Here is a 27,971-nt window from a genome sequence, read left to right as displayed (position 1 = left end):
TATATAACCATGCACTTTCTTTATCTATTAATAGAAATATTTCTTTTATAATGAAAATCGTAACAAATTTCATTTTTTTATATAAAATAATAGGAATTTTTATATAAATACTAGATTTTTAAAAAGCTTATTTTTTTTTCTTTTTTTTCTTTAAAATAATAATTGATTATTAAAATAAAAATATCAAAAAAGCATTAATTTTGGTGTATTTTGAAGTAGCCCACTCAATGATATAGCCCACTTGATGATAAACCACGTTAATGTTTTTCTTATGTATAAAAATCGATTTTTTTGAAAAATTTGAGAATTCTAGTTTCAAAAATCTATAACTTTATTGAAAAAATTATTAAAAATATTTTATTAAATTATTATTATATATATTAACCTAAATAATTTATTTCATTTCTTAATGAAATTAATATATAGTTTAAATTGAAGAAATGAGGGTTTTTGGTGTGTTTTCGCTTAGTGTGTGATAAGCCGGGGCCTCAACTCTTACAATTTGTAATGTTGACAATTCGCGAGGGAGGTGGTTGTTCTCTTCCCTAATATCTCGCTATGGATGTATACTGTAAAAAAGTATGTATAATAGATACCGATTTAATTTTTTATGATTATATTTACATGTGCAAAAATTCATATCGATAAATAAACTTTGGTTAAATAATATAATCGATATATCATATTGCCACTACCCCATTTAACTTACTAACCTTTTAAATTCTATCTACTACCCAGATAATTCCACCCTTCCCTCCAAAAAACTAGTCACTCCTCTCTTCTACCCTTCCTTCTCTTCCATAACCAACCAAACACTAAAACCTCCACAATCACAAAAACAACAACAACTCCCCAAAAATCAACCCCCCAACCCATTCAACCACGCCCAATCATCTTCAAACCCCGCCGTAAAATTACTCGCCCAATAAAAATCAATCGATGTCCATTCCATCTGTGTCTGTCTCTGTCCCTCTGTATCGACCGGTACTTCTCTCGCTTCTCCAAGCGCGCCAGTATTTTCATATCGCGTGTTTGTATTATCATGATATGATTCCTCATGATTATGATCATGAGTATGATTATGATCACTCTCTAGCGAAAATGAAAATGGTGCACTGTGACTTTGAGTTTGATTTTGGCTTTGAGTATGCATTGCCGTTCGCAATTGTGCTTCCGCACCCTCATCGACCGCATCTTTAATAGCACTGTAATACTCCCCCGGTGATATCGTAATCACACCTACATATGGCACCACGATTTTCGCGTACGGATTTCCCAGAGATGAATCCTCACCCTCACTCATCCTCCCTTTCTGCTTCCTCGGACAATTTCCCCTCCCCATCTGCAGCAAGCTTTCTAATCCTTGCACCGCTTGTTTGACGACCAAATTCCCAAGCGAAGTGCATGCCTGCGCGAGCGTTACGATGGTGCGTGCGAGTAATTCTCGATCGTTATGTTCATTTTCATTTTCATTTTCATCTCTTCCTCCATTCTCGCAGCTACCGTAGCCGAGCATGCTTAGAATTAAGAGTGTAGAACAGACGAATGATTGGTAGTCGATGAGTTTTAACATCTCGAATGCGCTGTGCATATCCGAGCGCATGATGTGCCAGATGCGGAGGAGATTTCGTGCGGCGGCGAGACATTGCGTGCGGTGGGTTTCGAGGGTGGGATCGAGGACGGATTGCAGCATGAGAGGCATGTGGAGGAGGACGAGGAGGTGGTAGTACCAGGATTGGGCGGCGACTTGTTCGAGGTATTCTGGGCGGGAGATTTTGTTCTGGGAGAGGGAGGTCTGTGGGTCCCAGAATGAGGGGGGGAGGGTTTGGGTTGTGCTGTGTAGAGAGGTTTGGATCTTTTGAGTGTGGAGAATGGAGAGGTGGAGACTGCGTTGGTTTCGATCGATTACCTTGGAAGAAAGGATTATCAGATTGTGGTGGAATTGGGCGGTGGGGCTTTCTTGATTGTAAGTTGTAAGAATGGTACGACCATCTGCAGCATAAGGAAGTCTGAGAAGAAGTGAGAGATATACATCTCCTGCGCATAATGAAAGCCAAGATTGTATTCTTTGGTTTCTTTCCAGGGAATTCTTGTCAGTAGAAGGATGTGGACGGTGGAGATTGAGAAGTTGGCTATAGGATATTGCTTGGTGCGTTAAAATCCAGCATTTCCTGTTGAGCCCTAAATTCACTGAGGAAGTCAGTATTTCTGGATTTGAAAAGTATATAAACCAAGAGGAAATTATGAAAAATTTGGAGTTCGAGAAATGCTTAGAAGATAATATAGATTTGGAAGTCCGTTCCTATAGCCTAGCATGGAAGAAATCGGAATTAAGATTTCATCTTATATATTAGATTTTTTATTTGCTCTTCAGATCCTAGTCTACATCCACGGCAGTGGCACCCGGAAAGCCAGCGGAGCGTTTTTTCCATTAATATTTATTGATGGGGGCAAGCCCCCAAACCCCCTTAGCTCGCTGCGCTCGAAAGACTTTTATCACAGACTTATTTTCTGAGGAAATTTGAATCCAAAACCTAGAGTCAATGAACTCTCAATGATTCACTTGTCGGCTCAGATTTCAATTCCCCCAAGGACAACCCTTTTTCAATCTGGTCTAAGATTTCATTCGGTGTAGGAACACGGATGATTATCAAAAGTAGTGATCTAGAACATCATTCTTTTCAACCACGAGAAAAAGAGAAATTGAATTTACATACTATAAATCTTGGCTGCAAAAACAATTGTTTCAATACTCTCTTTTGTACTCGTATAATCCCCATCATTTATAATGAGCCTATCTACTTTTTCAAAGTATTCCTGAAACAGTGTACCGGGTAAGGAAGGAAGCTGACGAATAATATACTGATGAATTCTGGTCTCTAATTGTTGAAGACAAACTGCAATACAGAGGATTACTATACCAATGATCGATGGATCAGGTGATTCAAGGGCCCAGAGTATAAAATCTGGAAGCGTTGAATTCGCATTTCCGGTTGAAGATAGAAGTATAGAACCGAGTGGTCGCCTATTGGAATTTTAGTAGTGAGGATCAGGTAATGATTGGGAGTAAGAAATACCTTTACCATGTATACCACCATGAACATGTCGCGTTGACCACTATTTCACGGAATACTGGGGGAATAAGACCAGAAAGCAATGATTCGCAGGTCCGAATACGTTTCTTCGCAGTTGCTGGATTTTCAGCTTTGTAAAGCTTAGAAATGCGTTGGGGAATCAAATCAGAACCTTGACTTCTCCACTATTCGACAATTTAGTAGCTGGAGGTTTGAGAACGGTGAAAAGAAGTAGAGCTCACGATAGCGTTTTGGAAAAGTGTTACGATGGGATCGATATCTTGAGAGGGAGTTTTATCAACTGAAGCTAAAGCCTCAAGTGATGAAGGAGTAGATGGTGGTGTTAGTTTCGCCCCCCAATTCTAGCGAAAGAGACCCCGAACTGAGATTGTCTTCTTGTACATCTCCCAAGTCAATATTCAAACTCCCATTCACCTCATTAGAGGTACTACTACTACTCTTCCTACCATAATCTTCAATAAGTGCTTCAAGTCTCTTGATCTTCTCTCTAAGACTCTCTCTCGTATCAACATTTCCTGCTTGAATCAATTCTCTTCTCCGCTCAGTACATCTTGGACCTTTCAATTCACAATTCCCACATATAGTCGATTCTTTTGTGAAGATACATCGAACTTTTCGTTTCCGACATTCGTGACAATTATGTGTTCCTTTCCGCATGCCTTTTCGAAGGGTGGGGTGAGATTGAGGTAGCATTTTCGTGTGAATTCCTTTGGGAGAGTGGTTCCGGATGATTTTTCGTCCATGATGGATGAAAGAAATTGTTTTGATCATAAACAACAACGATACATATACAATTCAATGCTGGGCGATTGATCAAGAGGGGTATGAGGACACACTAACCTTGTCGGGACTAGATCATAAGCACAAAAGTGACCTCGTCCGAACATTCGTCCGAAGTACTGTTTAATTGGTCCAGACTCTTACATAAGCGTCTGAGCTGAAGACTCAAGGTATTTCTCAGACATGTCGTCCGTTGTTTCGTCCGCTTTGGATTGTTAATCTGCAATTTCTGTAATTTTGAGAGTACTAGTTGTACGAAAACAAATATAATGACGTAGATGATACCATTGTGTTTCTGCCTGTTATTGGTACATATATATATGTATAAGTAACGATGTACCTCTCTCAGATCTCGTTGTATTCTCCTTCATCTATCTTTTATAGACTTCTACTTTTGTTATCAAAAACGAGCAGTGACTTTCGTGCTTAAACTAATTGTTTTGATCTTCTTGCATTTCTACTCCAATCGACATGATGGGCTGGTTCACCTCCTTCCTCTATTCTCAATTGTTCGTCAGTCTCCCTATCCCAACCCGCGACTTCACAAATGAAACCATAATCATAACGGGATCAAACACGGGACTCGGTCTCGAAGCCGCTCGTCACGTTTCCCGTCTCAATGCCCACCTTCTAATTCTCGCCGTGCGTTCTCAATCCAAAGGTCAAGCCGCAAAAGCATCCATCCTAGCCAGCACCGGCCGTCCAGAATCCAGTCTCGAAGTCTGGTCTCTGGATATGCAATCACCATCATCCATTCAAGCTTTCTGCGCAAAAGTCAATCAACTCCCCAGAGTTGATGCCGTGCTTGCTAATGCGGGAATTATGACCAAGTATTTTAAGTTGGTGGAAGGATATGAGAGTACAGTTATGACGAATGTAGTTGGGACTTTTCAGTTAGTTCTGGGGATTTTACCAAAATTGAAAGAGTCAGCCAAGGAATTCAACATCCAGCCTAGAATCTCAATTGTGGCTTCGGATTTGCATTATATTGCCAAGTTCAGGGAAAGGAAAGAGAAGGATATTTTCAAGGCGTTGAACAATGAAAAAACATCAGAATTGGATTTGGAAAGGTTGGCCATCTTTCATCTCTACCCTTATTCGCTCAAAGATTCTTATTCTAGAACCCACATACTAAAAATAACCAGATACTCCACCACGAAACTTCTCCAAGTCTTCGGAGTCCGCGAGCTAGCTCAAAAACTTACACGTGACCGGGAATCCGTATCTCCATCTGTCATCGTCAATTGCATGACGCCCGGAGCGTGTAAATCCGATTTTTTTCGCGAAAACAAGGGCTTTGATAGATTCAAAAGCTGGCTTCTGAGTACTCTGCTTGCACGTAGCACGGAAGTAGGGAGCCGGGCTCTGGTGGCGGGAATTGTGGCGGGGGAAGAAAGTCATGGGGAATATATGGCTGATTGTTTGATTGCTGAGTATGTGACTCTTTTTTAACTATATATTTTTGTAGGGGTGAAGGAGTGTGAATGTGGATGATGGATTTTTCTGGACGCAAACATTGCTAATGCCAAGTATAGGACCGGCCCACTTGTAAGAGGACCCGAAGGTAACAAGTTGCAGAAGAAGGTATGGGATCAATTAGTGAGGGAGCTGGAGACAATTCAACCTGGTGTTTCCTCAATCATCTAGTGGTAGAATCCTCGAGACAACATCAAGGCGGAGAATTGGAAGGAAGAATTTTTTCGTAGAATTTTGGAGTTCTGTTATAGCGTCGAGTGGCGCCTATAGATCTGTGTCTAGATTGAAAATACGTAAAGTATGATTATAATCCCTACTCGTTTTGCTTTTCGATATATATCCTTTGATAACTTCAGGATCGAGATAAATATCTGATCAGATCAGGTTTGAACAGAATGCACCAAGTCGTGCATGATGCGGAGAGGTATTTTTAAAACACATTCATCGTTCAATACTTACAAAAAGGGCAACTGTCACTCCACTTCACACTGCCATATCTCCGTAACCCTCCATCAACAATTTCCATTCATCACACCAGTCTCACGAAGTCCATGATACCATCCAATATACAAGATCAAACCTCTTTTGCTTTGCCATAAAAATACATTCATGCTTTCGAATATACCCAGAATTATTGTACACCCATTTATTTTCTAATAACGAAAGTAATCATGCGAAATATTCAATTTTGAATATATAACCCGCACTATTACCCAACCAAACGCCTTATATTTCGTCTTTTGTCTAATTTCAACCCGTCCAATCCAATTGTATCTTTTCATGCTGTTTTTCTGAAAAGCCGCAAAAGCTCATCATCCTCGTTAATTTCCGATGAAACTATTGATGTTCCGTGTTTTGTATCTTGTTGGAGCTCATAGATCGAGTGAATTGGCGAGATCATCTGCTGTTTTTGAAGATGCAATCTCGGCAGTCTTTTATCTCTGTCTGTGAGCGGTCATATGTTTTCCCTCTCCTTCTTTTCATATCTACCAGTGACCAATTGAGTCACTTTCTCTTCCGCACTCCCATCACAATCTATCACCTCCATCCACATTCACTCGCCTAATCATTCGCTCCATACTCTCCGTTTCATCCTCCCTCTCCCTCTCTTTTCCTGAACTCTCATCACTAGTTCCCTCGCCACCACTTCTCTCAACACTCACTTCATACTCCCTCGTTATGCCCGATTGTTTATCCATTGTTTCCATCTGATGATCCATCGTTGTAAGAGTTAACGAGTTCTTCTTCCTCAATTTTCCAATTTTTCGCTTCCTAGATTCTAGATTTGCTTCCGGGTCGGGTATTTGACGAGGGTCGTCAGATATGAGATGAGATGAGAAGAGACCTGGAAAGTATTGACGGATGAAAGGACGGAGAACGACAAGGGTATTGCAGAAAATGCCAATGTTTATTTCTACGGATCTGGTATTACAGTTTGGGTTAGTCTTCAAATTTTGTGTATAGGAAATGAGAGGCTAAACGCAGAAATGTCAAGAAAGGAAAGGATTGCAAAGAAAGAGGGAGACAAACGACCATACTGCTGCTCTGCCTTGAGTGTATAGCACATCTGAATTATTTTGAAGCGCCATGATGTATGTTATACGGACTATACAGATGATTATCACACTGTCAACAGTTATGTCAGCAAAGCCTTCCAAGTGCAAGTGAAAGAGCTTTCTCAAACAGTGTTTGAGGAGTAAGGGAAGGGTTTGAACACACAAAATACCCGTCGAAAAAATCGATGCAACCGCCAATTTTTGCCTCAACGGCAGCTTCAAAAGATATAGCATATGTGATGGAAGTATAAGAATGGCTGCATCTGTAAGAATGTTGAAGATTGCTTGCCAGAGTCCACACTGGTTGAGACATGCACCATTCGCGGGGTTTGTGGGAACACATGGAATAGCTATTATTAGAGATATGGCGAGAGTGTAGATTATGATTATCCCGGCGACGAAACAACAGCCTATACGGAAGTAGTTGCTTGGATTGAGTCGATAAAGGCTGGGAAGTACTTAGTTCACAAAATTATTTGACATTGCTGAGGGAAGATACTTACAGGATGAGAATGGATAATTTGGTGAATGCGGGGGCCCAAGCGTAGGTAGCTACCATAGGGCTGAGTTTCTAGGTCGGTAAGTAAAAGATGGGGTATGAATTGAGAAGCATTGACTAACTGTAAGATAGGAGGCCATCTGTTCAGCAGTAACTTCCCATAGGTGTCTACCGAATCCAAATCTCATGCCTAGCCATCAATTAGTATGGCTGTTCTACTCTCCACGAATTGATCCGTCACCTACAATCGACAGTGATAGCAAAATATGCAATTGAACATGCATATGAAAGAATAATCGCGACTACATCCCAGATCAGCATCCTCGTCGATTGCCGTAGATAAAAAACCTACCATCATCCAAACCAAAAGAGTTCATGATACTAATCCTTGTGTACAATCGGATACCAAGAGTACTACTAGCCAGACCAAGTGTAATGGTGTATGCAATAATGAAAGCCACCTGCGTACTTGACAGAGCAGATGGATTTAAATCTGGCGTCACACCAGGGGGCGCTGGAAGGAGTCCGGTTGACATATTTGCTCTTCGTGCTGTGAATCCTGCTTGAAAGAATGTTCATACTCGATGAAGAGTAGATTCAAAGGAGGACACATTGTTAACTATATGCCAGAACAAGAAACGACTCCGATTCTTGATCATCATTGTCGGCATCCCGAATTCGACCAACATTTTCCAATAGATGATAGTCTAATGGTCGGATACAGAGTATACTGCTTTTTCGAAAAAAGAATTTGAGAGTTTGTGAGACCCGGAACTCGGCAGGCAAATCACGACATGGATTGTAGCTGAAAGTGTATGTATGATTGGCCCGATGTGGAGCTCATATTTCGCTCCTGCATAACCTAAGTTATCGGGAAATGAATTCACGAATTTTACCATATCAATAGTCATTGATACTAGTTAAATGAAAACGAGCTGGATTGCAAGAAGAAAAAGAACAATGAATTCTAGACTACGAGTATGCAACGGCTAGACATCTGAGATTGTGATCAAAAATAGTCAGACCCCACTCGCTCGTCGTCATGTAAAGAAAAGAAAAGGTCACGACTCACAATGCTCTTCCATACGGAAGAGAGCCTACTGTCAACGTGCATGCTTACGTGCATATTTTCTCCACCTTCCCTTTCCGGACGACATATTTCGAGGTCCAAGTTATCGCTGCATGATTGATTTTTCCCTCTTTTTTGCTTTTCTTCGTTGCACACTACCAACGAGGTTGTTCGTTGGATAAAACCGTCACCAATAGCAACAATGTCGACCTTGTACATGACAGCCATTGCAGCAGGCGTATTCTTCCACAATATCGTAAGGAACAGGGAATTCGATCGTTATCCGTTCTCCATTCTTTTTGTGGTCATAGCATCCCACATTGTTCTCTCGATACTACTTCATTATGATAACGATGTCGATGTCCTAACATTTTGGCAAGCTCAAAGACTTGCCTCTAGCCTGATCGCGACGACCATTCTTTCGCTATGGACGAATATCCTTGTTTATCGAGCCTTCTTCCATCCGCTACGAAATTTCCCTGGTCCTTTTGGTGCCCGACTCTCCAAATTCTGGAGTCTGGGAAAAGTTATCGAATCTAAAGTCAGGTGGTACCAGGTTGCTGGAAAATTGAAGGAGGAGTATGGGGATTATGTCAGGACAGGTAATGACATCCAAAAGAAGTAACTTTTCTGATACATCCAAAGCTAATTAATGTCAAGGACCGCGCGAACTCACAATTTTCGATCCTGCAGCCATTAGTATCATTCTTGGCGCTTCATCTAAGTTGCATAAAGGACCGTTCTACGGCTCGACATCCCCAGAGTCTTTGCATACGACGAGAGACTCGGACTTTCACAGAAAAAGAAGAAAGATCTGGGACTTGGCCTTCAAGCAATGTATTTGGAATCTTCACTTTTATTCTTTAAATATCATGTGACTGATGATTAAACTCCAGCTCTCGCTGATTATGGACCCCGCATCGCAGAGTTTACCACATCGTTTCTTGCTCGTCTATCAGAAGGTGGTGAAGATCCGTTAGTGATTAATGAGTTATGTGTTCAATACAGTTACGATGTCATGAGTGCATTGGCATTTGGTATCCATACCAAATTTCTGAATGGGAAGGAAACAGCTGCAGCCAAGAAAGTTCTTGACAATATCCAATCTGGTATTTCTGCTCTTGGAGCGGTAGTTCATATCCCATGGATGTTCACAGTTATTGACGTGCTGAGTTTTCTTGGAGGGCCAATGAAAGAATTTAATGATTGGTCAGCTTCTCAGGTGGAGGCACGAAGAGACGTTTGCCTTTCAGACCTTCCCTATCACATATAGATGGGCTAATGGTTCAGCAGATGAAAAACCCCAAGCCAGATATAGTAGGCCATCTGATACAGCATACGGAGAACACTCCTGCTGGACGCGCTCTTCTCAACGGCGATTCTCGCGTAATCATTGGAGCAGGCAGTGATACTACTGCATCAGCCCTTACGGCAATCTTCATTCATCTTGCCCATTATCCTGAATATCAAGCTCGACTCTTTAAAGAGCTGAGACCACTGTTTGAAGATGGTACATATACTGATGCAATGCCGACTCCATTACTTGATGGGATCATTCAAGAAGTACTAAGATTATACGCTCCTGTTACATTCAACTCTCAGAGAGTCACTCCAAAGGGGGGATTGACTATTGGAACGGTATATATACCTGGGGATACAATTGTTAGTATTGCAACCTGGCAACTTCACCGTGGTAAGTATTCCTCTCAAGGATTCGCGCTTACTTTCTGCTCTCCCAATGCTGAACTTTTAACTCTTAATTCTAGATCCTCGAAACTTCAAGCATCCAAACAAATTCATTCCGGAACGTTGGACGATGCGCTCGGATCTCATCATTAATAAGTCAGCATACTTACCATTCTCTATGGGTGTATACAATTGCATCGGAAAAGGTCTTGCAATGATGGAACTGCGTTCTGTGATTGGGAGATCGGTAGCTGAGTACAAGGTAACGTTCCCGGAGAATATAAAGTTTGACGAAGAGGAGTTCTTTGGCAACGTCAAGGATCACTTTACTAGCGGAATTCCAAGGTGTGAGTTAGTTTTCAAGAAAAGATAAGAGTGAAATGAGTGGGTGGACCTACTGCTTTACTACTGAAAGATAATGAGGTGGGTGGAGGGATAAGGGATGAAGGATGGATCTGTATATTGGTTATGCAATTAGGGTCACTGACACCTGTGCCCCTCTTATACATATTTAGGTGGGAACTCCCAGAAAGCTACCAAAACTGCCTGATGAGGACCGAATTCTGCCTGTTCCCAATTGAATTGGATGTGATTTTATGTTGGCTGAGTAGAACCTATTTATGATATTCGAATGCTTTTTATACACACTATCTACCCTAAGAATATGCATGGAAAACAATTCAAGATTTCAAAACACTAAGGCTTTCAATCTTTTCCGTCCATCACTGTGGACTCCGGACTCAGGACTGTTGCGATTATCTGGATTTTCGCAACTTTCCTGATCGCCTCCCCGCTTCTCATTCTTCTTCTTCTTCTTCTTCTTCTTCTTCTTCACTGTTCCCCATCCTAATTCAAAACTGCACAAAAACGCTACGCTTAATGCTCCAGCTGCAAGGTACTATTATACAATTCACTAGCAATTTAGTCACATCCATCACTCTTATCTAAACACTCCTCCACATCCACCTAGATTCAAAAGCTGATGAGCTAAAGGAAGAAGCGACTCACGAAACATCTGATCAAGCTTTCATTGTATGCTATCAGCACCCTCTCCAACTCCGCGCCCGTCACCAAGTCCCTCAATCCCGTATCACCACTTGCTACGATGGCTTCTACATCGATACTTGGTACACATATAGCTAGTTCTTCGGTCAAAGAACTTGGAAAGATTGTTGAGGCGAAGGATAGGAAAATTGCGCTGCCGAAATATCCGGAAAAGGTAGCGAGAGATGAGCCGATCGCAATGTCTGTGGTGGGAAGAGAGTTTTGAATCGCTATTATAGGCTGATGGAATATTAATAAGTTCTTAAGGAGTAGAAAGAAAGAACGGGATGTAGGTATTTATAAGAGATTTATAAGAGATATCAGTAACAAAAATCTGCACATACCATTTGTGAAACCATTCCTCGTCCAGCACCAACAAAGATCTGAAAGCCAATCCATTCACCCGCCCCAGTATTTACATTAAACAAACTCATACATTCAGATCCGACAGCTGAACACACGCAGCCCATGATCGCCCAGGGGGTAAAGTAACCAAGTCGAGAAACTATTCACACATCAGTCATATCTCTCACAACAAATCTTAAACACACAGCGAAGAAAATGACGTACCTAACTCCCTGCTATAATTGAACACCCAATCGTCGCCAAGAAAGTCGGCAGCGTTCTCACTCCGCTTTCCGTAGGCGAAACTCCTTTGATAGTCTGAAACCAAACCGGTAGATATTACGAGATTACTACTAAACCTCCTTTATTGAGCATTTCCGTCAGACGTCCACTATACACTATCCTATTTCTCAACATATCAAGTGGTATCATTGCATTTTCTCCCAACCTGTATTCCTAGTAGAGGAATAACAGGAAGAGAAAAAAAGAGATGCAAGACAGAAAGATGACAGTAGCTGATGACCAGTGATATGAAGAGCCGTCCCATTCGAGAGCTAGAAGGAATGATATGATGGTAGGTGTGAAGAGGATAAGACCACATGGATCGAGGTTTAGGAGTTTCTTTTTGGAAGATCATGAAGTGCGAACGATGTTGTGAATGCTGGGGATATGGATTAGGAAGATGACAAGAGCGGTTAGGAATTGGGTAGATTGAGAAAGAAGCCTAGACGTGTCAGTGGTATCTTGATTCTTGGATGATTACGGATTTTCGTAGACCACTGAGATTCTTTAGTAAGGAACTATCTGAAGGGTCATTGATTTTACTCACTCTCCAAGAAGCATGTTGAGTCAATGTACCACCAATTAGAGGTCCGATGACTTGTCCAATAGATGCAGTAGATATTATTAAACCAATAAGAACTCGCATATCGGTTAGGAAAAACTGTAAGCATCAAGGAGAGGATATTTAAATACATACTTGATCGTTTTGAGATAGGAGCTGCAGCAGCAAGAATCGTTAGAGCACCATTAAGAATACCAGATCCATCACATCCCTGAATCTCTTGACAAACCGCAGACCAATGCACCCAATTCAAATATTGCAAGGAAACAAAGAAATGTGTACTAGACTATCAGTTAGCTTGGATATAGTAAGAGATTCTAAGTCTTACTTTGAGAGAGAATTAGGTATAAAGTTTGCCGCTGAGTGGTTGCATGGTGCAGCTAGGCGCAAGAATCATTACTATGGTTCTCTTTCATGAAGATGCAAACTTACTTTGAAAGTAAATAAGCACTTCCATACCATCCTGTGAATGTTTAGTCAAGAGAATGAATGACGTAAGCACGGCAGCTTACCTATGTCTTCTACAGAGTGGAATTCACTTGTAATGGGTGGTATAGCCTAAGATGGAATTCAGTAAAGAAACCCCGTAGAGTATAAAGACTTATTCACAAACCGTTGCCAGGACCGAAGAACTGAACGTCATCAGGAAACAAGCCAGAGTCAAAGAAAATACAATCAAGTGAAGCTTCGAACCCGTGACATATTGCTGCTTGGCTGTATCTGAATCATCTCTTCCAATCCTGATACCAATAGAATCGGTAGTAATTGCTTTAGGGACACTTCCGATATTTGCGTAGAGAAAAGGAACTACTTAGATCACAGAAATACATACTGTGCTACAGCATACACTTACTTTAAGTAATTTGATGCACAACCCATTTTGGACAGAACAGAGACGGAGCGATTACATTGCGCCGTCGCCTTGCGACGGAGTTGACCACACATATCTTATAGCGCGCTGGGACTTCAAATGGAATAACACCCGCTCTTCGCCTGTGCGCGTATATTCGCCTGATGTATCTGAAAATAAGTGGAAGAATTTCTACACTAAATTCGACGCATCGTACGGCGGTTCCTGCCGTGATATGTTGAAAGACAATGTGTTGACAGCTATTGAAAACATGTTGAAGATAGTGCAATTGATTAGCTTGCATTAAAATAAATCGCTTTATATATGTGCCGAGCCAGACCGATTATAATTTATTCATCTAAAAAACGTATGGCTGGGAATATTTTAAGATAATGTTAATATGAGCATCGTCAAACTACGATGTGTGGCGATGTGGGTCAGCACCAGCTATCGTATAAAATTCGGAATTACGCGAAATAACGGACATCAATCAAGAATAGTAGTTCCATTCCTGTCGATAATATGCCGAAAACCTGGCGTGTGACTGAAATCGCGAAAAGAGTTCTATATAATTTTGGTCGATATCATTATTGCCTTCTCAAAGAGACTGGTGGGCTGTAAATGTCAATCTTTTCCGGCGTTAGAACACAACAATTGATATTAGCCAATCCATCGATGAATTTGTCTTTTGAAATCACTTGATAATTTAGTATTGTACAAGAAATACAAATTTCCTGCCAATATCAAAAGTTCCAAGGAATCCCCCAACACCAAAAGCGTCTAGCCTCACAATCACAATTAATTTTGACACGCTTAACTACTCTCCCTTTCATTTTTCAATATCGCTTGAAAGAATTGGCTCCTCTCTTTTCCAATTGCGGAATGAAATGCTATAATTTTTCTTTATCGATTATAATAACAAACGAAGCGCTCGCGAAATAAAGGGGTGTCCGGGAGCCCAACAAAGAGCTGGAACGAATACAAAATCTTTCATCTTAATTGTTATGAGAAGTATGCTTTGGGTTATGAAAACTTTGATATCGAATCAGTGAAGACTGTTGATCTACAAATTCTTTTTACATACAAATTGGAGGATAATCCACACACAAAATGGGGCCAAAAATGCCACCAAAGCTACCAGGAGTACCGAATTCATTCTTCGGTCCGGGGGGGCCCGCAGTTCCATCGCCTGCAGCTCCATCAGCGCCTGGGATATCAGCGGCAGATCAAGCAGCAGCAGATCAAGCGGCGGCAGATCTACTAGAAAAACAGCTAGAGGAAGATATGGAAAGAGAAGATCAAGCAGTGAAAGACGCATTAGCGAGAGCTAAAGCAGCGGCAGATAGAGCAGCAGGAAAGCTGCCACCAGAACCAGTGTCGCCAGCTGGGTCACAAGACTCTCAAGGAGACGAGCCAGGTCAGAATCCAGCAGTACCATGGGAAGATGCACCGCCAATTGTCGATGATGCGGATGCAGTTGCAGCCAGAATTGCCCCTCCCGACTTACGGTTTCCTGATGTAGCCAGGGCAAATTTGTTACCCTTAATGGGTGCGGGCATTCATCCAGTATCAACATCTTCCGCAGGTAATCTCTGTGGCCTTCATGCTCTGGTTTATAGTTACGGTGCACTTCGAGACCTTGCGGCTCCCGAGGGCACACCTGTTCCCCTAGCAGATAATCCAACTGCCAAAGACTTACAACTGTACAAGACGGGCCCTCAATTCTATAAGGACGTTATGGAATTCCTCACATCTCAGGGTATTCTTGTATTTATGGATGCTAATGGGAATCCACTTAACAAAAGACAAGTTATGAGACAGGTCACCGGGATAGTACCAAACTCAACCCAAAATTATGATATCAATGTCCTCCAGGCAGTTCTATTGCATTTGAATAGGACGTACGGAACACACTACGTTATAGGTCATATTTTACATGGATTCAATGTTCGATGGGATCCTATTAATAAGATATGGGATACGGCGTACAGGTCACCAACAGCGGCCCAGGCTTTTGGAGACGGGGTTCACCCAATATTGTGGCTCTATAACGACAATTATGAAAATGAAATCAGATCACTGCATCAGAGCGAGAGTGACGATCCCATGGGTCACTGGATGGGATTTTCAAGTTCGTAACCAGTTCACGTTTCCGCGATTTTTCTATCCCCAATGATATTTTCCAATGTGAAGGTTGACCTCTATTGGTTTTTGAACATGGACTTCTCTCTTTTTCTCACACACCTTGAATTTCTGAATTTCTCGTTTTCTTCTTCGATATCTCTTGACAAGTAGTCGCTAACTCTTATGACTTTTCAAAGCATTGCACAGGAATCTAGATGAAGGGTTGATTGAAGAAGGCAATTCGTGGTTTGAACACGACATAGATGCTTATCTGGATGAAGGAGTCTGGATTGTTACAGCTGACGTTGAAGGATATCATGTCGACCTTGAAGAGCATCAAGATCCCAGGGAGCTCAGATTGTACACTGGTAACTTTGTTAGAGTGCCAACGATAGTTCCAGATGTAGACGCGCCTGACGGTTACATGTGGGTGCAAGGAAGTCCATTTTATGTGGGTGATGTCGAAACCCCCGGGCCAATCGGAATTGCACCACTGAAATGTTTGAAAAGAATTGCGAAGAACTTCCTCAGGGAAGCACACGATGCAGCTGGAGCAACTGCTGCCAATATTATCAGAAGAGTGGGCGTTGTATCAGATGACAAGGGTAAATGGCAAGAATTCGTTGTTCACCGTACCATCGAGCCGACCACGAAGATCAGTGGAAGATACGCTAATCCAAATGATCCAGCGAAGAAATTTATCGGAGGCTTCGAATTTAAGGATGACGAATTTCTACTTGACACACAAGAACCGCTCAAGGATCTATATCCTCGGATGATAAGAATGGACGGAACAAGGGGAAGAGTTAAACCTCGTAACCTTCAATTCTTGGAACAAGCATGGAAGCTCCCCGACAGGCTTCCCGTTCCAGTCTCAGGTACCAAAAAGATACCAAACACTTCGATGACACCTGGCAAACAAACATTATTAACTTCCTCCAATAAATCAGACCCCAAATACAGGTATAGACCAACTATGAAAGCAGTAGATTTTAAAATAAAAGACCTGAGAATCCACTGCAAAGCTCGTGGTATGGTTCCCAAAGATTATGGAAAAACGAAGGCCTCGATGTTGGCCAAGCTTGTCGAGCACGATGAAAAGAACGATATTGCGGTCCAACCCTCAGGAGGTCAAGTGCCTAAACCGGCTGAGTCTGGTCATTTCCTACCAATGAGACGCGTCCTAGTAGATATCGTAAAAGAGGCTGGTCCACCTAAGATGCCCCCATTTTTTGCAACAGAGATAGTGGTGGAGTTAGGTAAAGGTGACGCCGACGATCCCGCAACTTGGATAATTGATTATGAAGGTCGAGTTGGCAGGATTGATGATGATGATCTTGAGCCAATAGTTGGAGCCTGGGGGATTGAACTGGATCCAGTCAGGTGGATTCAAATATTAGGTGCTTTGAGAAAGGATTTAGGTTACGATAAACCACCCAAACCTGCAGCCAAACCACCCGCCAAACCTCCTGCAAAACCGCCTGCCAAACCTCCTGCAAAACCACCCGCCAAACCTCCTGCAAAACCTCCTGCAAAACCGCCCGCCAGCACTGCCGCCAAACCTCCCGCGAAACCTGCAACCAAGCCCGCAGGTAAGAAAGTGGCTTTTGAAATTCCTCCACCCCCAGGCTTCGCAGCTTCAGGTGTTCCGCCTCCAAACCCCACAGCTGGAAAGACTGTGGGGAAAAGACCCGCTTCTTCCTCTGCGGAACCTGCCAACAAAAAGACAAAGAAGAAGAAGTGAGTGGCCATGGTAGCTGCAGCCAATACAACCAAGAACTATCTGCAGCTTCCACTATTGATGCCAACTACGTCTCCAGAGCCTCTCCAAAAATACACTCGGGCGAAATGTTGGCGTTCTTTCTTCGATCAATAAACCACAGGATAGCTCTGAGAAGCGAACATGGGCTGTGTTTCGTGGGAGGTAATCTGAAAACTATGTTGGTTGTGTATTGATATTGTGAGAATTTTTGAAATGCTAAAGTTTTGTATCTCATAGTCATATCTGATATTTGGCCTGTAGCTGTGCATTGAATTTGATGATTAAAAAGGAATGAGATGTCAATGAGAACGCGTACGTCGAACACTAAGATGGAAGTCAATCGATTCAACAGCTGGAAGGCTTTTGTTTCTGATCTCTTATTTTTGTTTAGTCATGAAATATAAATACGCAGACCTGTGTACATAAGTATCAACTCTTTCAGCAAAACAATAACAAGCTCATTGAGTTATGCAACAAAATAATGTGAAGCAGTGAATGAAACTTTCAAGAGGAGACACCTAGGTCAGCACTCGGGCCATCAACAAACGTGATTCAATATCACCTGATATTTGATTGAACTGCTCGACCTGATTGTCCTTCCTTCCTCTCCTGATCATTCCCATCTCTGGTAATCATTTTCTTCCCGCAGCTTTCATGTCTTTGGTACAAGCAGAAGAGCCAATCCAAGCACGTTTCATCCAGAGTAGCCTTGGACCTGCCTGTTTTCTCCTGTCTCTAGAGACGACTGCCTTTTGATATACCATTATCAATTTTGTTGATAATCGAGATCACCGAGATTGGCTTGGGTAACGGTCTATTCCTCTGGGTCAACAAAGCAAGATTAGACTGTTGCTCACTGGAAGAAGTAGCCAAACAACGATGTAAGCTATAAATTCTGTAAACCAATTGCAAATATGAAGTTCGGAATGTTTGAAAATCATGACACGTGCTCTTATCAAAGATTGTCAGCTTCACCTCGGGAGATTTTGATGTTTAATCATCAAATTCAAAAAAGAGATCACACATACAGCTGTTAGATTCTCAGGTCACGCCCATAATATGTATTGGAATATCAGACTTACTTCCTCAAGATTAATATACAAAATGGAGTGCCTCGGTATCCAGTCTAGTTACATAGAGACCCCGCTTCATTCCTCAGAGTATGTCTTTGACTCCAGATATCCTACTTGAAGTCGGAAGCATCGAGTAGCAGATATCGAACCATATCTTCAAGATCTACTCACATCTTCAAAAGCGTCGATGGCCTCGACCTAAAAGTCGACATCATTTCCCCATATTCTTTCACTTCAGCCTCAACTGGAGTACTTTACCTCCGCGGTGGGGGTCTTACTGGTTTCGATCGAGAAAATCTTCCTCCTCATATCGTTCAATCCTGTCTCCTTCGATATTGGCCTATTATTAGCGCAGATTATTATCTCATGCCGCAAGCTAGTGTTCAAGACATGCTGGAAGATGTGGTTTCCGCATACTAATTTGTACACAAAAGGCTCCATGAGCTTCTTAATTTCAAGAGACCGGAAAAATGAGAAACTCAATATCATTCTCATGGGCTCAAATGCTGGTTTGTGCTTTTGGGTTACCGATCTGTATGCTTGGAGACTCTGAACTGAAGTTTCCTAGGTGCTTATCTATCGTACATTTCCAAGCCCCATCTCTCACCTCCACCAGTTGCAGTCTTTATATACTACGGCTGTCCGACTGTCCACGGCCCCCAAAACTATTTGTCCAGCAACAAGACTATTCTCAACGAACGCCCTATCTCAAGCCTCGATTCGCACATTTCCTCACAAGTCCCCAAGAATCAACCCAACACCTTCTTTCTTTCCAGTGTTCATCTCATCCTCTCTTCTTCCGAACTTTTCTCGTGATCCTACATACGAGCTTCTGCCTAACGGTGAATTTGAAGACCGTTCTTCATTATTTTTATGGTTGGTTCAAGAGAACAAATTACTCACGTTGTGGAAAGGCGTTGATCAAGGTTTGGAACGTGAGGCTTGGGAAGGGTTTGTCAAGACTATTGTCGCGCATGGAGATCAGGATGAATTGATTCCTTATTATATGGCAAAGCGAGCTCTTGGTGTTGTAGGTAGGACACCTTTTTAGAGCAAACGTGCATCTGTGCTGATATTACTTAGGACTACATGATGCCCAGTTGTTTACTGCAATCGGTAAGAAGCATTTCTGGGATATGCCCTTGTTTCTTGGTGATCCAGGGTTGAAAGAAGTTGAAGAGGCTTGGAAAGCTTTGGACGAGATCATTTTCAAGGTTCAAGGAGGGCCTTCATCTTAAAAACGACCTCAATATTTCATACACCTCAATATAAAGCGGAGATCAGTCTTTTTGTACGGGAAAATTGGTAAAATACGATTAAGGATATGGATACAAACTAGATCCTTGATGCTCAAATGGTTATTCATCCATCTGAGCCTTAAAAGGTCTCCATGACACAAAACTCTTGTACAACACAGGATATCATTCTGATGGATAATTTGGCAACACGCAAGAAAATTAGCAAAGACTTTTCAATTCATCTACTCCAGCTAAACTATCAACGACACCTTTCCACAAAACATATATCAACACGAATCAAACGAAGTCTTTCCCCAACCAATCTTATCTACCATCGAAGCTTACGTTGAATCCGGCCATGAATACAGATGCACCCAAAGCAAGGTAAGCAACATAGTCAAGCCGCAAGATTCCAGCAATCAGGATATCAAATTTCGACGACCTCGGCATTAAGTTCCTTGAGTCCTGCGTCTTCCTTCTTGATGGGACTAGGGCGAGCTGAGCATGTTCTAGTATCGTCTTGGGCACTTTTGACCTCCAACAGAGCAAGAACCAAAAGCGAGCAACTCATTGGTGGATTTGGATTGAGATATCTGTCGAAGGCTGCGTGTTCTTTTTCGATTCTTGCTCTGTTGGAGGCTCATCGATTGTGGGGCATTTATCGCCGGCAGTTGTAGGAATAGTCGAATTGAGATGCTCAGTGTGCTTGCAACCAAGCGATAATTGAGAGAGGGAGTGTGGAGTTCTCTTGAGAAAATGAAGTTGAAGACATCGTCTCCGTCGAAATTCGTAATGCTTTCTTTGACGTCCTGAGGGACAGGGCTCTCCACTTGTATGCGCTTTGTGTAAGCGGAGTGACAACATCTCCGAGTCTCTGGATGCAAGCCACTACTTGCTCTCAGCTGAAGCGATTGCCCGTAAATGATGACTTGATGACGTATCTTTGAAAATCCGTCGTTTCATTATAACTTCCATACATCTGACTAGCTTCTTGACGATAGCTGGTCGAGCTCTCGCAGCGACCGTTACCTCAACGACACTTTTACTCGAGCAAGGTCAGACGGTGAAAGAAGCTGTTGTATGGTCTTAAAGTGTACACTTTCCATCGCTGGTAGCTGTAGATACAGCACCGAAGTACTTCGAACTCAACAGACTCAAGAAAGGCTCTTCTGCTTGGTTTGTAGCTGGTATGGCTCTTAAGCCAGAGAATTCTCTTTCCGTTTAACTGGTTCTCTTTCAACTGTAGCTCGCACGGTGTGGTGCTCGATCATTATTGTTTCGTCCTACAACGTGCGCGGCATCTTACTAGGATAATTGAGATTAGTTGTTGTACAGTTGCAAGAAGAAACAAAGAATGATAGCCACTTACAATGCTCGTTGTCTCACTGTTTAAGTTATTGCACAGACTTGAGTGGAGAGGGCGCCACAAGTTATTGTTGTCAGTTACCATCCCCAGGGTATTTGCTGTTACCAGTGGTGTCGTAAGCAAAGTCGTGTAGCTTCTTGGTCGTTGACTTGATCAACTAGATTGCAACCATAAATTAATGCCTTCGAAATTAATTGCGATCTTTTGAACTCACCGAAAAAGATTGAGCTGAAAAAGCTGCATTCTCGGAAATCATTTTCAAGCTTCCATTGGACCTGATGCACCGGGGAGCAGATGAAATCACTGCAAAAAGGTTAATAAATATGGCGCGGAGAGCTTTCGCGAGGATTCAAGCTTTCTGGGAGTGTACCAACCAAACAGCGAAAATACAAACACAAACACAGAATATCACCAACGCCATCACCATCACCATCACTGTGCACGCCGAGGCGGCTAAAGAAAACGAGATGTATTGCTATCTACTGAACTAATATACAAAACTATGACAACAAAACAGAGTATGCCAAGTTACAATTTGACTTGGTAACAGACCCATACGCGACGGATCTGTTGTTGAACCAAGTCGCATTGCAACTTGGCATACTCCTTGCATCGGGATTGCAAGTTAATTGCCTTAACAGCATGCTGGTGTTAATCGTGGCACCTCCGGTGCCTTAAACGTTCTGGCTGATTCGCAGGAGATAGCTCTCGATATATGTGCGAACACTAGGCAAGGCGCAATCAGCAATGTACGTGCTTGCACCACCGTTTCCAATGTCGTCGGTGTTGATTGTGGAAGGAGCCCAAGTCCCCCATTGTATGCTCTTGCATACCATTTGCCTCTGTGAAAGAGGTGGCGTGCTGGTGGAAGCCTAAGTTCGTGGTTCCCGGCTCTCGCATACCATCTGAGATCTTCTAGGCCGCGACCCATGACCTTGGCAGTCTTAGGGTCGAGACCAAGAAGTCTGCAATAGAATATCATGCTGGTGTTGATCGTGGTAGAAGCCCAAGTTTGCTTCTAGGCCCTCGCATATTATCATCAGCTTCGGAGTCCACCACCGTCTAGGATTGAGAGAAGCTCTCTCATTCCTGAGACGTGAGCGTGTGTTAGTCGGCACCCCAGAGAGTATCTTAAGGAATGGTGAGCCATCAAGATCCAGTGATGTGGACAGCCGCGGAACTTGAATTTGTGAAGATGAGCTCGAATATGCCAGCTTGATGATTTGGAAAGCTTGTAACTTGATGAGAAACCAATTCATGCTTGCGAGCTACTGCAACTACCGTGATAAGCTCCCCAACTAGCTTGTGTGGTACGGACTTCACTTCAAGATTGAGCCAGTTGAGCGAGCTGCTATGAGTGAAGCACTGGAGTAGCTTCTTCTCACAGTTTTGGCATTCAACATCTCACGCAAAAATTTGGAGCGCTGCTAGAAGAGTCAGAAATGGTTTTCTCACGACATTAAATGAATTACTTACAGTTCGAGGAAATTGAGCCGCGAGGGATTCAAATACAGCACCAACTGTGATCTTTCTGGGATTGTTAAAACAGCAGTGCCCAGTTCAATCTTGATCCTGGTCCATCCTCCCAAAATTGAAGACGCAAAAGTCGGAAGATTGAAGATCGATCTGCAGAAAAGCGCTGTTAGTAAAGGTTCATAAAGGATAATGGAAGATCTCGACATACCTGAAGCATCCTGACTTTGAAACCAGCACCTTGAAATTGTTTCACTTCACAGTCACAGCTCTGAGAGTTCACATCGATAGAGGCACGTCCGGAGACGGCTAGAGAGAAAGAAGTCTATTGTTACATAACGCTAATAATTACTACACAATCCACCCCTACTAATCTTCATCCAAAGAAAACCACCTCCTTGATTTCCCACATGCTCTTTTGGTTGTTGTAATATCTGGTGGTGAGATTAGCCTTTGCTCGGATTGTGATGCTTATGGAAGGACAACTTACTTGTTCAAGATGTGCGCAAGAACCATAGCTGGTGGTACTTGAATGCTGCTGCTGTTGAGGTTGAAGCGGTCTGGGTGGTGCTATCGAATCGTTCCGGAATTGACGTCGAAAAGTCATTGTCGGACGGTGGCTTTTGTCTTGCAGTATGTTCGACACTGAGTGTTGGGGGTCCAGCTTGTAGTTAAAATTTGGTTGGATTTTAATCTTTCGACCGCAGGCATAGTCGTTCTTATAAGAACAAGCCAGACCCCCAACACTCAATTAGTGCATGGCAAATTGCCTGAGCACCATTGTTTTCTAGGCTCTGTGTTCTTTCTCTGTTCTGGCTCGATTGAATCTCTATCTTGCGATAGCAGCTTCATTTCTTGATGAGGGTCGAACAGAGAAAGAACACAGAGCCCAGAAATCGGCACAAAGAGGCATTTTCGAATGGTCCCCTAAACCTCGGAGGACTAAGTTCGTCAGCTTATTTTTTCAAAGCGTGGAATATGGATATCACTCACGCCTGACCAGACCACGCAGGCCAGCCTTTTGAGGTGGCTCAACCTCAGAATCGATGGTTTCAGGACCCTCCATTGTCTTCTGCTTGAATGTGTTAGTCTTGTCACGAACATCAAACTGGATCAAGTGGATTGAAAGAAGGAACAAGGAATAAGGACGGAAAGACGAGAGAAAAACTTACTTGAGGTGTCCTCCACCACACCACCACCATATCTCCCCGCAGATTTCTTCTCTCAGTCAATTCTTGATCTGCCAATATGGAGTCAGCAAGCGTGGGCTTCGTTTTAGCAGAAAGAGAAAACTTACCTGAAGCTCGCACAGCACACACCACCACTAAATCACCCAGCAGACCTCCTCTTTCTATAAGCACTGTTCTCACTCTGAGCAACAGGCTGTAGCTCGATGCTACCGGGGCCTGAGGTCAAAGTTGACAGCTGAAATTTGAAGAGCCGTATCTGATGACTTGAATCATCAGCCGCAAGTGACTGATGATTCTCATCAATACGCTCAAAGCCTGTGAATTAAGCTAGGCAGGAGCAGGAGCCAGTTCCCCTTGGGTGAGAATTTACTTCTCTTTCAATTATAGAGAACCAGCCCCCACTCCGCCATGGCTTGTCATATAATGGCATCATTTCAGTCATCTGATTACCTGTGAATTGACATGGTTAGTAAACTTCTCAGCATAAATTGGGGGGAATTGCATGAACTTACCTGCCGATAATCTCGGTACCACCTGCGGTTGGTAATACCGAGGCGGGCCGCTCCCGTCGAGTTTTCTCATCTTCTCAAAAATCTGGAGAAAATTGAATTTCAGCATATGATCACATTCAGGTTGACGGAGTGATTGAAGACGACGATGGTAAACCACAAATGTAAGTGGGGAAGAATACCTTTTTGTATTTGTTTCGCTTTGAGAGGTCAAGGACTTATGAGTGCCCTGCCTCTCTATGTTCTGTTTGAAAGATAGGTTGATCATCGCTGAAGCAGAATTGATTGTTAGTAAGTCATCACTTCGATCTTCCTCGAGCATCCGATAGATATATAATAATGAGTGAATGCTGGTGATGGAATAAAGCAGGAAGTCTTCGATCTCACATACCCGTTTGAACTGGTTTCGAGTTGAGAGAACGGAGCACACAAGGTAATCGAGTTAAATGGCGCTGTGCTCCATCCTCTCCATCATTTTTTGCATGGTAGGAGTCGAGAAGGCATCTCTGTTGAAAGACAGAAGAAGAAGAAGAAGGAGGAAGAGGAGGAAGTTTTTTGTTTGTTGTTATGATTTGTGGGAAATCTGAAATCGCTAGAGGTGTAGCAGATCAAATAGAATTCAAAAGCGGCAGAATTCCCAATCTTCCCTAGCGTGGAAAAAGCAGATAAAAATCAGACCACCACCCTTGCTAAGCCTCTGCTGCTCTTGATTTATCATTGGGTAGATCTGCTTTCGTACTAGTCTCTCGGATCCAATTTCACTGCTCAAGTACTCCCCTTCTCATCTTCTACCTTCCTTTCTTTTTCTTTCCTCTCCAACCCACTAAGTACCATGGATCCTCACAGTAATATCCCCATTATTACTTCCTGGGCCTCACAGGATGGTATTTAATGCAGATCAAATTTGAACATCAATACACCCATAGCAAAGTTATTGCAAATGGGAAGCAAATGTGTTCAAACATAGCGGGGAAGCCACAGCTTCAAGTACCATCGATTCTTACAGTTGACGATCTTCCATATCTCTCTGTCTGAATCATTAGGTGATGCTTGTTGCAGATTGAAGTGAACTCCAAAGTGCTCAAGGCAGTGTCTATCTGTGAGGGGGCATAACCATGTTCAAACATACAATACAACTCATTTCTTGTACATTAAACTGGAAAGGTTTGGCTGCTGGGAGATCTGGAGTATTAACGTGCTCTTTTCTTATCATTTGTATTTAAGTGTAATCATCAATAACTCTCTTGCTATGTGTTATTTATTGCGTCAATCCTACATGTTATACTTCAAGTGATTAAACTATTATTACATGCTTGCAATATTCTCCAGCCCAAACGTGTACCACCCTCCCACCTTCAGCTTATCTCATCATTCCATAGTCACAGCCTTACACTCCCAAGACTTTATTCCGCTCTCAGCCTCATCATGCACTGACAAGCACCACCTCTGTCAAAAAAGAAAAAAAAAGAGAAGTATTAATTTTTCAATTGCCCACAAGACAATTCGAAGTGTCTAGATACTCATTTTGCAGAAACAATTAAATTCAAGGCGGTCACTCGAACCGAGAATCCCCTAAATAGCCAGTCCCGAAGTTCTCCCACCCCTTCACATTGTTGTTGATTCAGCATCCTCAATAAAACCCACATACAATCATCTATTCTACCAGAAGAAATCTTTTGCTTTCACTAAACGTTATTTTTATTCACTGTTACTTCAATTGATTTTAATTACACAAAAGCCCGCTGATATGCTCATGTGCCTGTATGATTCTCCCTCGAATCCCGCGCAAAATGAACAAATACAAATCAGCGCTGTCTCATTGACTTTCAACAAATTCGCGCTGCACTCTAAACTGCCCTTCTCTATCGATGATAAACGCGGAAGGTTGAACGAGAATCATTGTAGACTCAAAAAAACACGCGACACGTCCAGCTGGAATCAATCAAGTCCCTCATCTACAGACTCTAAACACTCATCATCTATCCATCGAGCGCTCAATAAGTCGATCGACTCTCTTACGAAGTACCTTTTCCAAATAATCGGTCAAATCCATAATTGGCATGTCTGATAAGCTGCTCATGACTGCCTGGAACTCCCAGTCATCTTCATCAAAAGGTAGAATCGTGTAATGCATCCACTTCATGGCAAATGCCTGGATTAAAATCATGCCCATTGGTCCAGTTTGTTCGCAGAAGCATTTTTTGGCAATGAAATTTAGATAGAGACGAGAAATCACATAAAGGGGAGTTTTTGTTTTGCCCTTCTGTATGTTTTTGGCGTAATTACTGTAGTGTTCGGGACTTTTTAATCTGTCTGCTCTAGGATTTTGAGCGCTAATATCACAGATAAATTCCTCCAGCCATTCATGGACTCCCAGTTTGCATTGGCATCGGTTTGAGAGTCCAACATACCATTCTGTATCTCTCTTTACATTTGAAGAGGCTAGGAATTGATTGAGCGTACAGAAAGTATATGGCGTGAGACCATCTCGCGAATACAGGTATTTGGAGACGAAGTATTTGAGCGCAGCCACGAAGACGTAATTTTAAGAGACTCTTATATCTATCTGCGGCGTCCGAGGAAGCTCGGTCACTGTTGAACAGCCTAGGAGATTACTACAAGGATTCTTAGCTGCCTCGATAGAATTTGCAGATCCTGAATTATTGAACCTCTCCTTAACCATCGGGAACATTGATGTTTCGACTGACTCAACGTTACTTGGACGCTCTGCGGTCGTACAGAAAGAAAGTGTCTCGGAATTGAGGTGTTTCATGACTTCGCACTCGATAGGACAGTTACCAGCCCTGAAATATAAGAGTTCTTTGAGTCCTTCAATCGTGTATGACATCACAACAATTGGTCTGAGGGAGTGAAGATGATGCAAAGGAGTCTTTGTGAACATTTTATGATTTTCTCCCCAATATTTCCATAACATCTCAGATAGCTTCATAGTTTCAGAATAGTTACTTCCCTTTTTCATGTTAGCAAATGAAGCTTCTTAGAGGTTTCAACGAGAATATCACCATACCATTTGTATCCATAGGAATTCAGGTAACGACCACGAAGCATATTCAGCAATATTAATTTCCGTATTATACATATTCCGAAGTACCATCGTATTTTCTTCAATCTGACTATCCCAAGACAGATCGAAAGCGTCTTTATAGACTTTAGTACCTCGGTCAATGTTTTCCCGGCAAATTCCTTTCCTGAGATCCCTTAACCTGGACCGACTTCCTCTGGAGTACCTTTTTCTATCGACTTCTCCTGGGGCACCTTTTCTGCTAAGATCTCTTCTTCTTCTTGAAGACATTTCGCTCGATTTCCTTCTCTCAGTATCTTGGAAGACCTATGTATCTTCACCCTCATCTCTAGACAAATCATGAAACCATCCAGAATCTTTGTGAATTTGGAGCTTGGAGGAGCAATCAACTGGCGTCGTCTTAACCTTCTTATCTGATTCGTCCAATTTTACACCATAAAAAAGTTCTGAGCACGCCTTTCGAAAATCTACCATTATCTGGCCTGTATCTGACATTGTGAAAAGATATTAGATGGCAGGTTTATGAACACTCCAATTGCTTTCTATCGTATGTATATATTCGTTGCTGGAGCCGCTGTTACTGATGCTGGAATCGAAGACTTGACAGATGAAGGATATTTCTTGGTGAGAATCTGGACCGTGTTGCAAGTATAGATAAATATTGAATATTAAATACCAGTGACAAATTAAATTATAAAATAGGCAATTAAAGATACGCGTGTATAGAAATGAAGCAATTGATGATCGTTGAACGTGAGGATGAAGCAGAAATAGGACACATTGATAGCAATTATCATTTCTAGTGCATTTAAAAACAGGAAGGTTGTGTCAAATGGCAATAATCATTCTTGCTTTATTTGACAAATGTATTGTTCATGAAACGCTCCTACCTGCCATTTGTAGAGATTGTTTGGAAAACTTCAGACTGAAAAGAGAAAGAACATCCATC

The 27,971-nt window shown here is 42.3% G+C and overlaps 10 protein-coding genes across 10 annotated transcripts; 4 read left to right on the top strand and 6 right to left on the bottom strand.

The window, feature by feature from the left end:
* Positions 1-859: 859 nt before the first annotated feature.
* On the bottom strand, positions 860-3,788 carry EAE97_007737 (uncharacterized protein; the record flags this gene model as incomplete). Its single annotated transcript, XM_038878251.1, has 5 exons — positions 860-2,190; positions 2,718-3,025; positions 3,084-3,259; positions 3,317-3,436; positions 3,510-3,788. The coding sequence occupies 5 exons, from the start codon at positions 3,786-3,788 to the stop codon at positions 860-862; spliced, it is 2,214 nt and encodes a 737-aa protein (XP_038731089.1).
* Positions 3,789-4,349: 561 nt separating this feature from the next.
* On the top strand, positions 4,350-5,522 carry EAE97_007736 (uncharacterized protein; the record flags this gene model as incomplete). Its single annotated transcript, XM_038878250.1, has 3 exons — positions 4,350-4,945; positions 5,021-5,308; positions 5,411-5,522. 3 exons carry the CDS (start codon positions 4,350-4,352, stop codon positions 5,520-5,522), a joined length of 996 nt encoding a protein of 331 aa, XP_038731088.1.
* Positions 5,523-5,784: 262 nt separating this feature from the next.
* On the bottom strand, positions 5,785-8,350 carry EAE97_007735 (uncharacterized protein). The gene is made up of 7 exons (XM_038878249.1): positions 7,759-8,350; positions 7,652-7,708; positions 7,529-7,596; positions 7,411-7,478; positions 7,071-7,355; positions 6,882-6,977; positions 5,785-6,773 (listed from the first exon to the last, which is right to left on the bottom strand). Exons 1-7 carry the CDS (start codon positions 7,940-7,942, stop codon positions 6,380-6,382), a joined length of 1,152 nt encoding a protein of 383 aa, XP_038731087.1. The 5' UTR covers positions 7,943-8,350; the 3' UTR covers positions 5,785-6,379.
* A 327-nt stretch (positions 8,351-8,677) lies between these two features.
* Positions 8,678-10,534, top strand: EAE97_007734 (uncharacterized protein; the record flags this gene model as incomplete). The annotated part of the gene is made up of 5 exons (XM_038878248.1): positions 8,678-9,077; positions 9,136-9,312; positions 9,372-9,715; positions 9,769-10,168; positions 10,242-10,534. 5 exons carry the CDS (start codon positions 8,678-8,680, stop codon positions 10,532-10,534), a joined length of 1,614 nt encoding a protein of 537 aa, XP_038731086.1.
* A 315-nt stretch (positions 10,535-10,849) lies between these two features.
* EAE97_007733 (uncharacterized protein) lies at positions 10,850-13,339 on the bottom strand (the record flags this gene model as incomplete). The annotated part of the gene is made up of 9 exons (XM_038878247.1): positions 10,850-11,059; positions 11,170-11,445; positions 11,550-11,710; positions 11,776-11,868; positions 12,530-12,675; positions 12,827-12,857; positions 12,907-12,952; positions 13,008-13,134; positions 13,248-13,339. 9 exons carry the CDS (start codon positions 13,337-13,339, stop codon positions 10,850-10,852), a joined length of 1,182 nt encoding a protein of 393 aa, XP_038731085.1.
* Positions 13,340-14,354: 1,015 nt separating this feature from the next.
* On the top strand, positions 14,355-17,112 carry EAE97_007732 (uncharacterized protein; the record flags this gene model as incomplete). The annotated part of the gene is made up of 2 exons (XM_038878246.1): positions 14,355-15,375; positions 15,566-17,112. 2 exons carry the CDS (start codon positions 14,355-14,357, stop codon positions 17,110-17,112), a joined length of 2,568 nt encoding a protein of 855 aa, XP_038731084.1.
* A 1,561-nt stretch (positions 17,113-18,673) lies between these two features.
* Positions 18,674-19,441, top strand: EAE97_007731 (uncharacterized protein; the record flags this gene model as incomplete). The annotated part of the gene is made up of 3 exons (XM_038878245.1): positions 18,674-18,712; positions 18,772-19,237; positions 19,287-19,441. The coding sequence occupies 3 exons, from the start codon at positions 18,674-18,676 to the stop codon at positions 19,439-19,441; spliced, it is 660 nt and encodes a 219-aa protein (XP_038731083.1).
* Positions 19,442-21,956: 2,515 nt separating this feature from the next.
* On the bottom strand, positions 21,957-23,171 carry EAE97_007730 (uncharacterized protein; the record flags this gene model as incomplete). The annotated part of the gene is made up of 5 exons (XM_038878244.1): positions 22,771-23,171; positions 22,633-22,714; positions 22,492-22,589; positions 22,284-22,334; positions 21,957-22,172 (listed from the first exon to the last, which is right to left on the bottom strand). Exons 1-5 carry the CDS (start codon positions 22,885-22,887, stop codon positions 21,957-21,959), a joined length of 564 nt encoding a protein of 187 aa, XP_038731082.1. The 5' UTR covers positions 22,888-23,171.
* On the bottom strand, positions 23,110-24,088 carry EAE97_007729 (uncharacterized protein; the record flags this gene model as incomplete). The annotated part of the gene is made up of 7 exons (XM_038878243.1): positions 23,110-23,222; positions 23,274-23,352; positions 23,453-23,520; positions 23,578-23,604; positions 23,651-23,756; positions 23,841-23,920; positions 23,983-24,088. The coding sequence occupies 7 exons, from the start codon at positions 24,086-24,088 to the stop codon at positions 23,110-23,112; spliced, it is 579 nt and encodes a 192-aa protein (XP_038731081.1).
* A 1,866-nt stretch (positions 24,089-25,954) lies between these two features.
* EAE97_007728 (uncharacterized protein) lies at positions 25,955-27,292 on the bottom strand (the record flags this gene model as incomplete). The annotated part of the gene is made up of 3 exons (XM_038878242.1): positions 25,955-26,421; positions 26,599-26,950; positions 27,008-27,292. 3 exons carry the CDS (start codon positions 27,290-27,292, stop codon positions 25,955-25,957), a joined length of 1,104 nt encoding a protein of 367 aa, XP_038731080.1.
* Positions 27,293-27,971: the final 679 nt, after the last annotated feature.

Source organism: Botrytis byssoidea (assembly GCF_014898295.1).
Source record: "Botrytis byssoidea strain MUCL 94 chromosome Unknown BBYS_015, whole genome shotgun sequence".
Classification (NCBI taxonomy): Eukaryota; Fungi; Ascomycota; class Leotiomycetes; order Helotiales; family Sclerotiniaceae; genus Botrytis; species Botrytis byssoidea.
This window is presented reverse-complemented; position numbering and strand designations above follow the sequence as displayed.

What these genes read in the sequence shown, in the direction of transcription:
- EAE97_007735 (XM_038878249.1), bottom strand. Translation starts at nt 7,942, where the DNA reads ATGTCAACCGGACTCCTTCCAGCGCCCCCTGGTGTGACGCCAGATTTA. An exon ending in AGATGGCCTCCTATCTTACA is followed by an intron (nt 7,479 to 7,528) that starts GTTAGTCAATGC and finishes TTACCGACCTAG; the next exon opens with AAACTCAGCCCTATGGTAGC. An exon ending in GGCAGAGCAGCAGTATGGTC is followed by an intron (nt 6,774 to 6,881) that starts GTTTGTCTCCCT and finishes CTGTAATACCAG; the next exon opens with ATCCGTAGAAATAAACATTG.